At 37.5% G+C, this 12,781-nt stretch overlaps 1 protein-coding gene across 1 annotated transcript in view; it reads right to left on the bottom strand.

Annotated features, from left to right (window-relative positions):
* The window catches only part of gnav1 (guanine nucleotide binding protein (G protein) alpha v1), a 35,065-nt gene that overhangs the window by 3,104 nt on the left and 19,180 nt on the right, over positions 1 to 12,781 (bottom strand). The window contains exons 6-8 of the mRNA XM_026170155.2: positions 4,762 to 4,891; positions 4,494 to 4,565; positions 1,262 to 1,349 (exon numbers count right to left, since the gene is read on the bottom strand). Of these exons, the coding sequence (XP_026025940.1) occupies positions 1,262 to 1,349; positions 4,494 to 4,565; positions 4,762 to 4,891 (290 nt within the window). The remainder of the gene's footprint in view (positions 1 to 1,261; positions 1,350 to 4,493; positions 4,566 to 4,761; positions 4,892 to 12,781) is intronic.

Here is a 12,781-nt window from a genome sequence, read left to right as displayed (position 1 = left end):
CATTTTATACTAGATAAGAATAAATACTGGGATGAAGTAGAAAGATCTTTTTTAATAACTGTACCGTTTGGATATTTTCTTAATTCAAGAGAAAACTACGTGGTCACAGGCTTTAAAGTTGTGGCCACATTGATTGACAGGTGTACCCACACAGGGCAGCTGGAGCAGACAGCTGTCCACCAAGCCTCCTCCCAACCATATCTGACTAACCTAACTGGACCTCTCATCTGTGTTTGTGCTGTTGGTACTTTTTCAAGCAATAAATGGCATTATCTGACAAATAACAGCTTGAAGTTTGTGCTTCAGTTTTAATAAGTGAAATTCTAGTGTTTCATTAGTCTGTTACTAAGCACTAATTAGCAGATTTGTGTGTCTGTGCACTGCAGCTTGCTTCAAAATTGGACTTAATAACAGCACTTGAATAAATGCACTTAGTCCATTTCCACGACTGATACTAACCAAGCAGAGAAGCTAAACTAGAAAATAATGAATCAACAGTCCAGCCATCCAACTTCTGTCAGCTCCAAGCAAACAAAAACACAGCCTACACACATAAAAATGCCGGGAGCTGCTGTATTACTCATCATCACATCTGAGGTCAGTGTGAAATAGACTCTTGCTCTGCAGGCTGACCCCAATCCCAAGTGTTTTAGCATTTTTATTGACATTTGCATGCGAGCAGAGGGGACACGGCCCCTGTTGAGCCCACTGAGACACGAGAAGTGAAATGTTGAGCAGATGCAGAAATCCCCCCAAAATATCACAGTTTGCAGCAGGCTAAGAGCTCATCATTCATTGTACGCGTTTAAATCCCCTAGGTGACGCTGGACTAAATTTATGCTTTTATGACAGCAAATATCTATATTTGTAAAACGTGTAAGCTTCATTTAACTCTTGATAATTTAAAAAGTTTTGACATAGTATTGATGATTTTTAAACACTAAAACCTGGCAGCTCAGTGTTGGCCAAACAGATAAATACCAACATTAATTTTTTATTATAAACACATATGATAGCGAGCATCTAAAGACAAATTCAGGCTGTGATGCATCTGCTGTTTTTCATGATGGTATTCAATGTTTGGGTAGTTACCATAAATTGTGCAGTACTTTCTATGCAGCTCTAAATGCACTGTGCTTTCAGACAGCACTGCAAGATGGTGAACTTACTGTCTACTGAGTGATTCTGGACACAGCCATGGACTTTTGCATGCTATTATGCTGACCGTGGTAATAACATTCCTAATGAATATCAATCCTACCTTTAAATTGCGGTAAATACAACCGCAGATGTCGCCCAGAGTGCAAGATCTTGTCTTGAAAAAGGTCTATCTTGTTCATGAATAAAATCTGCAAAGAGAGAAAAACAATGAGCTGAGAGAAGGAGTTCATAACAAGAGGAAAATCAGTGTGAAAGAACAACTGTGAAAGATCACGTTTGCAACTAAAACTCTGCAGTAACTGTGGAAAAACATGAAATCCACTCGAATAAATCACAAATATTCACATTAAATGCAAAAATCAATAGCTGTGTTGACACAAACATCGTGTGTTGATGGTGGATCAATGGCTTCGCTCACATCAATGTTCAGTAATCTGTCGCGCACTTTCCTGCAGTCGAGTTCCACAACCTCAGCGACTCCTTTCGTAAATCTGTCTCTTTGTTTACTTCCTCAACCTGACTACAACTAAACTACACCGCTACTTTTGGCTTTGTAGTGTACCAATTAAAACTCAGACCAGGTTTTCCCTTTCTGGCCTGTCTGATCACAAAAAAAAAAAACAAGGACTAGTTTTTTCCAATAATAACAACAGAGGGGAAAGGTTGTGCACATTTTCAATGAACAAGAAATTGAGCGACACCTAGGTGTGCAATTATCACTGACCAGCCAAAGTGAAAAGTTAATTGAGGTGGAGGTTACAAATTTCCCTCCCACATATAAAAAAAAAAGGGTATCATTAAACACTTTTGTTTAATGAGCCTGTTGGCCATGTTAACATGCAGGTCCACACACACAACCCTGCACATAAACACGTCACACAAAGATACTTAATTGCCTATTTGGCTCTAATGAAGCCTTAAATACGTTTTTTTTATAGCGTAAAAATGAATAACCTACTAGGAGAGGATTTGGTGCAATACAGAAACAATCACATGAAGAGATTTTCTATAATACACACACAACTTAAAACTTTAAGTTAAATAAAGCAAAAAAAGGCCTTTGTTTTCTCAGAGATTGGAGTTTCCTTTTTCCAAAGGTTAATCAAAAGTGTTAAAAAGAGGTCGCAGCCTTTGCATCACTGTATTCTAAGTGGACCGCAAACTCAAGTTAGGTGGAATAAACTAAACAAGTTCATTACACGGTTGTTTTACTGTGATCGTCAACCAGAAATGGGAATGGAAAAACAGAGAGCCAAAGATCATCCTAATTACAACTCGCCGTTTAATTGCAAGTGACAGCGCGCTGAGAGACAAAAGGCAGAGACAGCGATCCGTGTGTGGAAACAACATTTACCAGACACATTAGCTTTATGCTCGTCTCGTGGTGTCATAGGGAACAATCGGAGAGCGACAAAGATTTAACTAATTTCTCCTCGATTCATCGGCGAGCTCCGCCCGCCTGAGCCGAGCTGTCAAACTGAACCGAGGTTCCCACCTTTTCTGGACGGGTCCTTTTTGTTTTTTGACTTTAAAACAAAGGCAAAGTCTCTCTCCCGTCTCACAGAAAGACATGTTTAACATTTTCCTTTCCATCGCTTTACGCTGTAACCTTGTAAAAATATAATAAAGTGGTTTCCAACATAAGTCTTGGAGCAACATGGTGTTACAGGAGGGTTAACAAGATAGGAAGGAGTATATTACATTAGACACTCAAGGACATCTTTTTCTGTTTGTATTTATTTGTCAGGGACTTTGTACAAGAACATCACTCTCCCAAGAGAAGAGATGCATTTTATCAGATTTAGCCACTAGCTAATTTCCATCTGCAGTCCCCGAGCAAGTCAAACAGGAATAAAATGCACAAAAAACAAACAAGACCTATAAAAATGTAACAGATTCCCGGCCTAACAAACTGAAACACGGCAGCTGATATAGAATCACAAAACAAACCCAAGTCTGATAAAAATAACAACCATCAAGAACCATCAAACTTATATAGCATTAATCTTTAAAAGGAACTTAAACATTAAACAACTATTAAGAGATTCATGTTCACAGGACGTTTACTACTTTCTTTTGTGGCGCATTGAGAGAAAGCGCAACTTCTCGAAGGAGCTTTAGACTCCCCTCGAGCTGCTCTGAGCTCTGTCCTTAAATGTTTTAGGACAAAAAACAGTCTTTAAAATGAGATGCATACCTGAATATAGAGGTAAATTCCCAGAACTTGAAATGTTATATTGACTACGAGTGTTATAAAGACGAAACTGCAACAGTTTGCTATGTAGGACTTGATTTTTAAAGGATTGGTTATAATGTTGCAACACGAGCAGCAGTTTCCTTCAAATTCCTTTCAAACTTGCAGAAAAGTAGCTTTGTTATATTTTCATAACTTGCACGTCTTCTTTTGTGTTTTGAAAAGCCAAGTGAAGGAGATAAAATAATAAATATTTGACTTCAACGTTTTCTATTTTATGATGATGAAAAAAAAAAAGTTTGGAAATGGTCTCTGCTGGTATTTTGTTACAAAGTGTGTTGTTATCAACTTCATCAATATTCAGCTGAAGATTTGACTTAGTTGAAACCTTTTTTGTAACATGAGACAGCTTCCTAGCCACTTGCTCAGCACTGCTTCCACTCCCACGGGAATCACAGTATCACATCTGCATTCATTCATCAGATTTTACTTATTAAACTCTTTATTGTATTACAATTAAATTTTGATCTATTGAGCACTTCACTTTAAAAAGAAAAAAAATCATCTGAGCCCCTTCTTTTGTGTATTTCTTTCCCTCTTTGATCCATTTTATCTTGTGTTAATATATCAGTTTCATTGAGGAAAGTTGTTTTTCATGTAATTTGCCAGCTTCTAGGCTAAATAAAGTATTTCATCTTACTTTATGTGGATAGTAGCTTACGCTCTCTAGCACCTGAGCCACAGCTGCCTGATAAAATGAGACTGAAATGTAACACCAATAGCGGTCAGACTGAAATATCTCAGCAGATATTGCCATTACGTTTTCCTGATGGATTCGATCATTTTTTGTGATCCCTTCAACTTTTCCCCTTAAGCCAAAAACTGTTGGGAGCTACTGTCAGTCCTCGTTGAGAGAACTGAATTTGTTTTGTACAAATTACCAGTCTGATAAGATGATAATGAATAAAACTAGCCCACTTAAGCACAGAATCATCACTTATGCAGTTTCACAACATATTTCTGATTTTAAAAAGTGAACAATTATAAAGCCAGTCTATGAATAAAACACGTCTCCTTCCTATGATGACGCTCTGTGGACTCACATCTACCCTCCTGAGGTCAAAGATGAGTTTCTCACCATGGATGTGCTGCGGAAGAAGATATTATTGCAGATGGAGGAGAAGAGCTTCATGCTCTCTTGAAGACGATTCTGCAGAGAGAAGATATTACAACCATCAAACAGCTGCAGAGAGAACAGCAGACACACTTTCACTTTAAACTCTGTCTTTAATAGTAGTCTGACCTAAAAAATAAATCAATAAATGAATAAATTTAAAAAAGACTTCTACGTTCGGTCACTTAACAAAACAAACATTTGTGAATGAGTGATTCTGTGCATGCTGTACCACAGAAGGCTCTTCCACCAGGGTCATGTCGTATCCGCTGAGCGATACCACGAATAGCACCGCCCTGACGTCCTCGAAACAGCCAATCCACTTCCTCCGCTCTGTTCTTTGACCTCCAACATCGTACATCCTACACACAGACGAAAGGAGGGAACGAGACAGTTTAAACATCTAAAGAGAGATGCACAGCAGTCCGGAGCGCTACTGGGTTGGTAGTTACTTGCTGATGAATATAATAAACACACGTCATTCTGTGAGATCCCAGAAAGTCACTATCAGTAATGAGGAACCACCTTCACCTCACTGTTTTTGAGAAAAATAAAAGGAATTTAGAATATTCATACCTTAACCCTGTGATGTCTCACAACATGCCATAATATCTGCATTGAAAAGTCTTTGTTTCAGTAGAACACATTTTTCACAAAATCTATCATGACATAGAAGATAATGACAAACTATAGGTGTGTGCTTCTGATTCGGAAGATCAACACACTTAATCAGGAGTGCTCAAGGGGCTAAACACACATTACAAACAGTGATTATTCACCCAAACATTGTATTACCTTTACTGTAAGCAACATATTATTATTATAGTTAGCATAAATTTATAATCCAGATCTCTTGTCTGTCATTTTACCAAAACGATAGAAATCCTGCTCATTTTCATTCAAGTATTTACAGACCACATGTCTGTGTTTGCGATTAAGTGTATGATCTGAGATTGTGCCGTCAGCGTGTTCATGACCTCCCATATGGATGATGAAGCCTGCTGAAGTGCCTCAGGATGCCTCTCATCAATGACAGATTGTATTGGTTTTGGATAAGGTCATATTTTTGAAAAATGCTATTTACACTTACACACACACAAACAAGGAGCCTCGTGCCGCACGTCTCTGCAGACCCCCCCTTACTTTTTCAGTTTTTCCAGAGACAATCACACCGTGGCACACAAAACGCGTAAAGGTCAATGTTCTCCAGAAAGATGATAGAAAGAAAAACACAACAGGAATAAGAGCCGAGGAACACAGAGAGCACCACAGATCAGTTTCTGCCACTTCACCCATTTTTCAAAGCCAGATGTGCCACCTTCCTTTGAGCATCTGTTGAGTTAGTGCAGCTCTTTATTAAGAGGGGAAATGAACATGTGGAGACACAGACACACAGGGGAAACAAACAGGAAAGACTGCAACATAAAGATGAGATTTATGCTGGAAATTTTCAGTGGAATTGTTTCCAGACACAGGAGCTGTCATTGAAGCTAAAGTTCATTATACAAACCTACTAATAAGCCACGTGCATAATGACACCTGTATTACAAATAAATGTAATAACGTAGGATTTCTGATGTGCACACATACTGAGTTTAACTGTTAGTTTCCGAATTATATTGAATGTAGTTAGCATCCAGTGGATTGCGTTCCAGCAGAGTGACGTTTTTAGCTAATTACTACTACTAGCATGTTGATGGTTTGCCAGTTAAATGTAATATTTGCTCATTAGCGCTAAAATTAAAACACAGCAGAGGTTTATGGTAGTCATGATTTGGCAGGTACTTGTTCTTGAACAGAAGTATAAACCAAATTACGGATGAGGACAAAATTGCTAGCGCCCCTAAAAAGAGAGCAAAGGATTTTCAGCATAGCATTTCTAAACATGCTAGTTTTCTTCAGGAAACAAAAATATATTCTATTTGCACTTAACAGATTTTTAACCCCCTAAAAAAAACCTGACATTTTTAATTAGCCCTAGCACAAACCACTGCTGCGTGATGATGCGTTTCACTTTTAGTGCTTAAAGCTTGTGAAATCAAGTTAAAACTGAGCGTAATCTTCCAATTTACACACAGCGCAAAAACCTCAGCAAGGGTTTGAACTTTCACTTTTTTCCAAAGTTTGAGAAAAAACATTGTTGATGCTCACAAAGCAGAGTTATCACAGCGTTTCCAAGGGTCAATAACCAGACCAAGAGGTATCATCAAGTACTTCAAGAGAGCCACACAGTATAGAACAAGCCTGGCAGAGGTAGGAAGCAAAAGATTAAGAAATGAGTGAGACGTGTGCCTAGACCGCAGAACAACTGCAGAGATACTAGTGAATAATTTAACCAAGACAGGAACTGTAGTCTCAAAGAAGACAATCACTGGAACCCTGCACAGGAATGGACTGTGCAATGAAATCTCATTTAAAATCTGTTGGCTGAACTGAGGACCAAGATCCATGCCAGAAGACCATAAAATGTAGAGGAGCTTGAGGGATCTGACAAAGAAGAATGTGCTGGGATTATTCAGGAGATGTGTGTTAGACCTACAACAAATGACTGTCGGCTGTTATCCAGGAAAAAGAATACACTATAGCCTCAGCAGGGCTAATAACTTTGGAAAAATCTAAAATAATGCAAGCATCCGAAATAAAACTCAGATATTTGGAAAGGCGGTGAAAAATCCCTTCATCTGTCTGGAAAATTAAATGACATTTCCATAAGCTAATAAATCTGTCAAGATACACAAAAGCCCAGCTTAACCAAAACAACATCACTGACATATTCTGAGTAAAACGCTCAGGCTTCAAACTGCTCAAAATTATTTTTTTCCTCTAGTCAGGGCTCTGGATGATGTCACTGAGAGCCTCTATCATTTATTATGTTGCTGTAACAGTTACTCCACCGAGATCTGTAAGCGCTTTACTTAAAATGATATTTACAGTGCTAAAATACAATTATAGTTGTCATCCATGAACTTACTGTTTATAAAAAAAATGATAAAATAAAGCCCATAATCCATCTTATATTAAGAATGTAACTTACAGTTATTTACTTGCTAACTAAATACTAAATAAAATGTGTTTTTGATGCATTTCTATTTCTGCATGTTTGTTTTCTTGTTTTTTTATGGCAGGTGGTCTCTAAAAGTTTGCACATTGAAATGTGCCTATTAGAGCCTCTCAGTAGATCAGTGGTTCTCAGTAAGTTTTATCAATTTTACGTGACATACCACCTTCAGCACCAGTGCTCAATAAAAAGCTGGAGGGTGCAATTTGAGTTAAATGGACCAGGGAAATATTCATCTGTCAGCCACAGCATTAAAACCCATCTGCTTAACACTGTGTGTGTCCTCCTTGCGCCAGTAAAAACAGCTCTGACCCATCAGGACACAGACACCTGTGCTGATAAAAACCAGTACACTGGCAGCGAAACCTTTGGGTACCATGAGGTACATTGTTTGGCTGTTGCAGTGGCAGCAACAGTGTTTAGGTGTGTGGTACATCCACGTGAATATCAGGACAGCTGCCATTATTTTTTAATGCCGTGGCTCATCGGTGTATGCTGTAGCATTTAGTTTGATGGAAAGCTCCTTGCGTGGCTCTACTGCGTTTGTAATATTCTCAAAATGAAAAGTGATGAAACTCCCAGCATCCAAACGCCGACCTCGCCTGCATAAAGAAACACATTTCTTTCTATAAGACATCTCTGTTTATGTCATCCTTCCCTCCTCTCACCCCTCCCCTGCTTCTGCCCCTTGATGTTCACCCTCATCTGCAGTGTTGTAATTGTAATTACCAGAGCAGTTGATGTTAATGATCCAGGAAAAGACTCAGAACCTTATTACACAGAGAGGTCAAAGTTCAAACAGGACCTCTGTATGCTAACTAGGCTGTGTCTGGGCGTAAAATTGCGAGACTGTACGTACACACACACACACACACACACACACACACACACACACACTTCATCAAAAGTGTCTGAATAAGGATTCAACAGAAGTGCAGTGCTGTTAGTTTATTATATGTTTTTGAGGTATGTAATACAAGTTGCATGTTTTACATGTAAAAGATGGCTTCTCCTTCTGAACTGCCTCAGTGCTTCATGGCATTTGTTTCATATCCATGATCTGAATCTCTTCTTCTACCCCAAACATGCTCTATTAGACTGGCATCCGGTTGCACTGTGGTTATAAACGTAAGAAAAAATATTCAGGTGGGCTGTAGTGTTAAAATGATGCTCAGTTGGTACTAAAGGACCCAAAATGCGCCAAGTAAATGTACAAGACACCGTTAGACCATCACCTCTTGCCTGGGCTGTTCACAAGTGTTATCATGTTAGGTGTGGTCTGCTACTGCTGTAGCCCACCTGCTTCAAAGGGTGACATACTGTTTGAACTTTGGCTTTTCTGCATTGCTTGGTTTTAACAAGTGGCTACTGTTACTCTCCTTTCAGGTTGTGGCAGTTTACCCACTCACCTTGGACATGGGTAAACTTTGACATGTGATTTTTCTCCAAGAGAAAATCACTGGATATTTTTTCCCCACTGTCTCTGTAAACCATAGAGATGATTGTTTGGGAAAATCCCAGCAGATCAGCAGTTTCTGAAATACCCCACCAGTCTGTGTGGCACCAACCACCATGCCACATTTAAAGTCACTTAAATCACCTTTCTTCCAGATTCTGATGCTCAGTTTGAACTTTGGCTGCATCTACATGCTTAAATGAGCCGAGCAGATATTTGTATTAATGGAAATTAAAGCAGGTGTAATAAAAGGGGGTTGACTGTTATTCATCAAATCTGTACACTAATAAAAATTCTAAAACAATATATAGTTTTAAAAGTTGTTCTACATAGTAGATTAACTATTCTGTCTTTATACTAACATAAGCTAGTTGCTGTTTGGCCCCACACGCACACACACGGTCTCAATCCTCTCATTAAAGTCTTAGCAATGTTAGCGTGCAAATTTCATAAAACGGTAAACTGTTCTTTTGAATTATTTGTTTTGAATCCAAGAACACCAAAAGCTCACACTTGGAACATTTTCAACTTAATAAAGTGTAATCCTGTGTGCCTCAGGTGTCTCCTGTTACATATTTCAACTAATTAAAGAAACTCATCTAGCGCTCTGCAGCTTTTTCAGAAATCAAGACCGTCAAATGTGATTTGAAATAACTAAACAAAAGTGGGTCAATAAGGTCAACTACAGCTGTGGGAAGTGTGGGTGGAGGAAGGCAGGCAGACTTATTTTCGTACAGACTTCCGGCACACCACTGTAGTGTGAGATCAGTAAAAGATATTGAATTATTTAAAAAATGAACATTTGGTCATGTTCATTATTCAGAGCCTCTATAATATAGAAAACAAAGTTTGATGTTACACACTGGTTAATGTATTAATATTTTACTACACGTTTACTTCTACATGGACGATTCCCCACAATGTTTTTGGTTTTCAGTAAATCTCCTGTAACAAAGATAATGTGAAGCAGAAATTAAACACAGCTGTACAAAAAGATCTAATGACAGATTTGGAGGATTTTATACTTCTGATTTAGTGCCTGAAGAATTTAATTTTGAACGAGAACATAAGACGAGAATAAAACTCCTGAAAGGGTTCGTCCTCGATTATAAAACTAGATTAAAAGACACTTTTTTTATTTACCAGCAGACACACAGAATATGTACTAAACCAGAAATAAGCTCTTATTGGTCTATTAATTTGTAGAACACTGCTATCAGTGGTTTCACAAAATTCTCATAAAATGCATTTAAGTTTCTCAGAAAAAGTGATTTTGTTTGGAAAGCAAATTTGGAAACATCAATATATTTAATTTTTTTTCTTTTGAAAGGTTTATACTCTATGCACGTTGGATTGGAGATCTACCTGTAGATTGATTTCAGATTTCCCCATGTTCAGCTGGCCTGCTGATTCATTTAAAATACTAAATTCTTTGGTATGTCCCAAAAACTGAAGCTTTTTGTTAAACCTGTAAGAAATTATGGTATTTTTATTTGACAATACTTTATGGTTGATTCGATTTTTCACTTTTAAATGGGTTGAATATACTTTCTACAGTTTTTAAAAATGTTGGATTTGTATGCCACCACCATAGATGCAAATGTTAATCTAAATGCCGTTAAAAGATTACTTTTCCCAAATAAGTAAAGTGCCTCATTGCACACCATTCCAAGCAAATGTTATTATACTGTTGTATTTTACAATTAATTTTAATTTTCTTTCATTCTGACTTTTTCCTTTTAGTTCAGTTTAGTTTCCAGAGTGAGTTTTCTTATTTCACTTTACTTCTTATTGTTTGAAATTGTTTTAGTTTAGTCTTAATTAGTGTCAGTCTTTGTTTGGGAGGTATATCAGAGGCATGATAGGTATTACAATAAAAACGGAGCACTCACTCTTGTAGACATCCAGAGTCCCATTAATGCCTCATCAAACCAAACAGATACTAAAACTAAAGATATTTCCTCAATATTTTTTTATTGTACTGTAGCTCCTTTTCACAAAGGTCAGTTCGTTAGTTTTGCTTTTTCATGTCTATTTTTAGTTTTCCATTTAGTTTTATTTAAGTACAATAACCCCAAATCCACATTTTCACCTTCGTGCTTTATAAACTCCAGGATTTATCCAGCTGCTTCTGTCACATAATCAATAAACCAGTAACCCAGTCCCAATGAGAGCATCGAAAATGTCTTACAGGTGCTTCGGATCGTGAGCAGTCATGCTGGTATATCCGGTCTTAGATTCCTGTCCAAAGAAGTCAGTTTAGGGAAAGCTGTTATTGTTGTAGTTCAGAGGTCCATCTCTCTATCCATCCATCCCTTCTCGTCTGCTATTCCAGGGGTCAAAAAAACCAAAGCAACCGAAAGCTATTTTTATGTAATTCTTGAAAGAAAATACTACCTGGAGCTCCAAAGCATATGAGTCTAAAGTGGGCTTTTTAAAAAAAATGGTATTTATTACATGTTTGTGGTGTGCAACTTAATTTTTTTAATATCTGCTGCTATAAAACAATGTCTAAACTTTAGGATAATAAATGTCTCATCCTGATACAACCTATTCCATATATAAATCATCCTGTTAAAGAAAACAAAATCCACCAGTGGATCAAGTATACCTGCAAGCCAGTAGTGTTGGTAATGAAATCACATTAAATTCTTGAACACTTAAATTCTTGTTCCAATCTATGTGAACTATAAAGATGAGCCATTTGTACATCCATGTGAGGTTCTGCAAAAGTAACAGGACTTTTATAGCCAGTAAAGATGAACAAAGAAGCACATGTGGCTCTGAAGACAGAGGTCCCTGGTCTGATCTAATCTTTCTATTTTTTAAGGCCAATGCATGTTGTTCTCTTTCACTTGCTGTGAGAGGTCATTCAACTATATGTTGTGTTCACACAGAAAATGTTTATACTAGGAATCTTTTTTTCTACACAACAGATGAATAAATAATAAAGTAATAGCCTAAAAACCCTGTAATTCCTAAATCTTTCCTCCAATCTGGATCGAAATAGCACTCAAATAAACCTAAAAGTCTGTGCTTTACCTCATATTACTCATATACTTTAAACTGTTTTTGTAAACTCATAGAAGCTTCATTTTTAAACTTTAATTTGTGACTTAAAATCTGATGATTTAGTACCTTATAAAATGCACTAAATGAGTCAGAATGAAAACAGACACAGGCCTAATAGCACTTACAGTGAGACCTAAAGTGATTCTTAAATAATAGAGGGAAGGAGTACAGGGCGCAGATGTGGCCACTGATGAGAAACCTTATGAACGAACAAGCGAGACAATCATTGAAGAGAGGGAGACGGTTTCGCATTGTGTTAGCTCTGAGTGCGGCCCGAATGGCGACAAAACGACACCAAAAACTCGCCTCTGTAATAACACCACACTTTCTGAAATATCAGCAGGTTACTAACACAAATGCTGGGAAGTAATATTTTAAATGTGAAATCAAAAGTCTTTGTTTAACAGTAGGTTAAAAAACAAACAAAAAAAAAAACTGCACACTTCCTATGTCTGAAAGCAAAAACTCACCCTTTCTCCCCTACCATCTACTTCTCCAAATCCCTGTAATACCCATTTTATGGCCAAGTATGAAATAATTACATTAACTTATGCTAAGCTCTTCATCAACCCTCTGGGTTTAATCTTTTCAAGTCACAGAAGGAAATCCACACACACTAATGGTGCAGAGTGTCAATTAACTAAAGCCAATTATTTATCTTCTCCA

Source organism: Astatotilapia calliptera, chromosome 6 (assembly GCF_964374335.1).
Source record: "Astatotilapia calliptera chromosome 6, fAstCal68.1, whole genome shotgun sequence".
Lineage (NCBI taxonomy): Eukaryota > Metazoa > Chordata > Actinopteri > Cichliformes > Cichlidae > Astatotilapia > Astatotilapia calliptera.
This window is presented reverse-complemented; position numbering and strand designations above follow the sequence as displayed.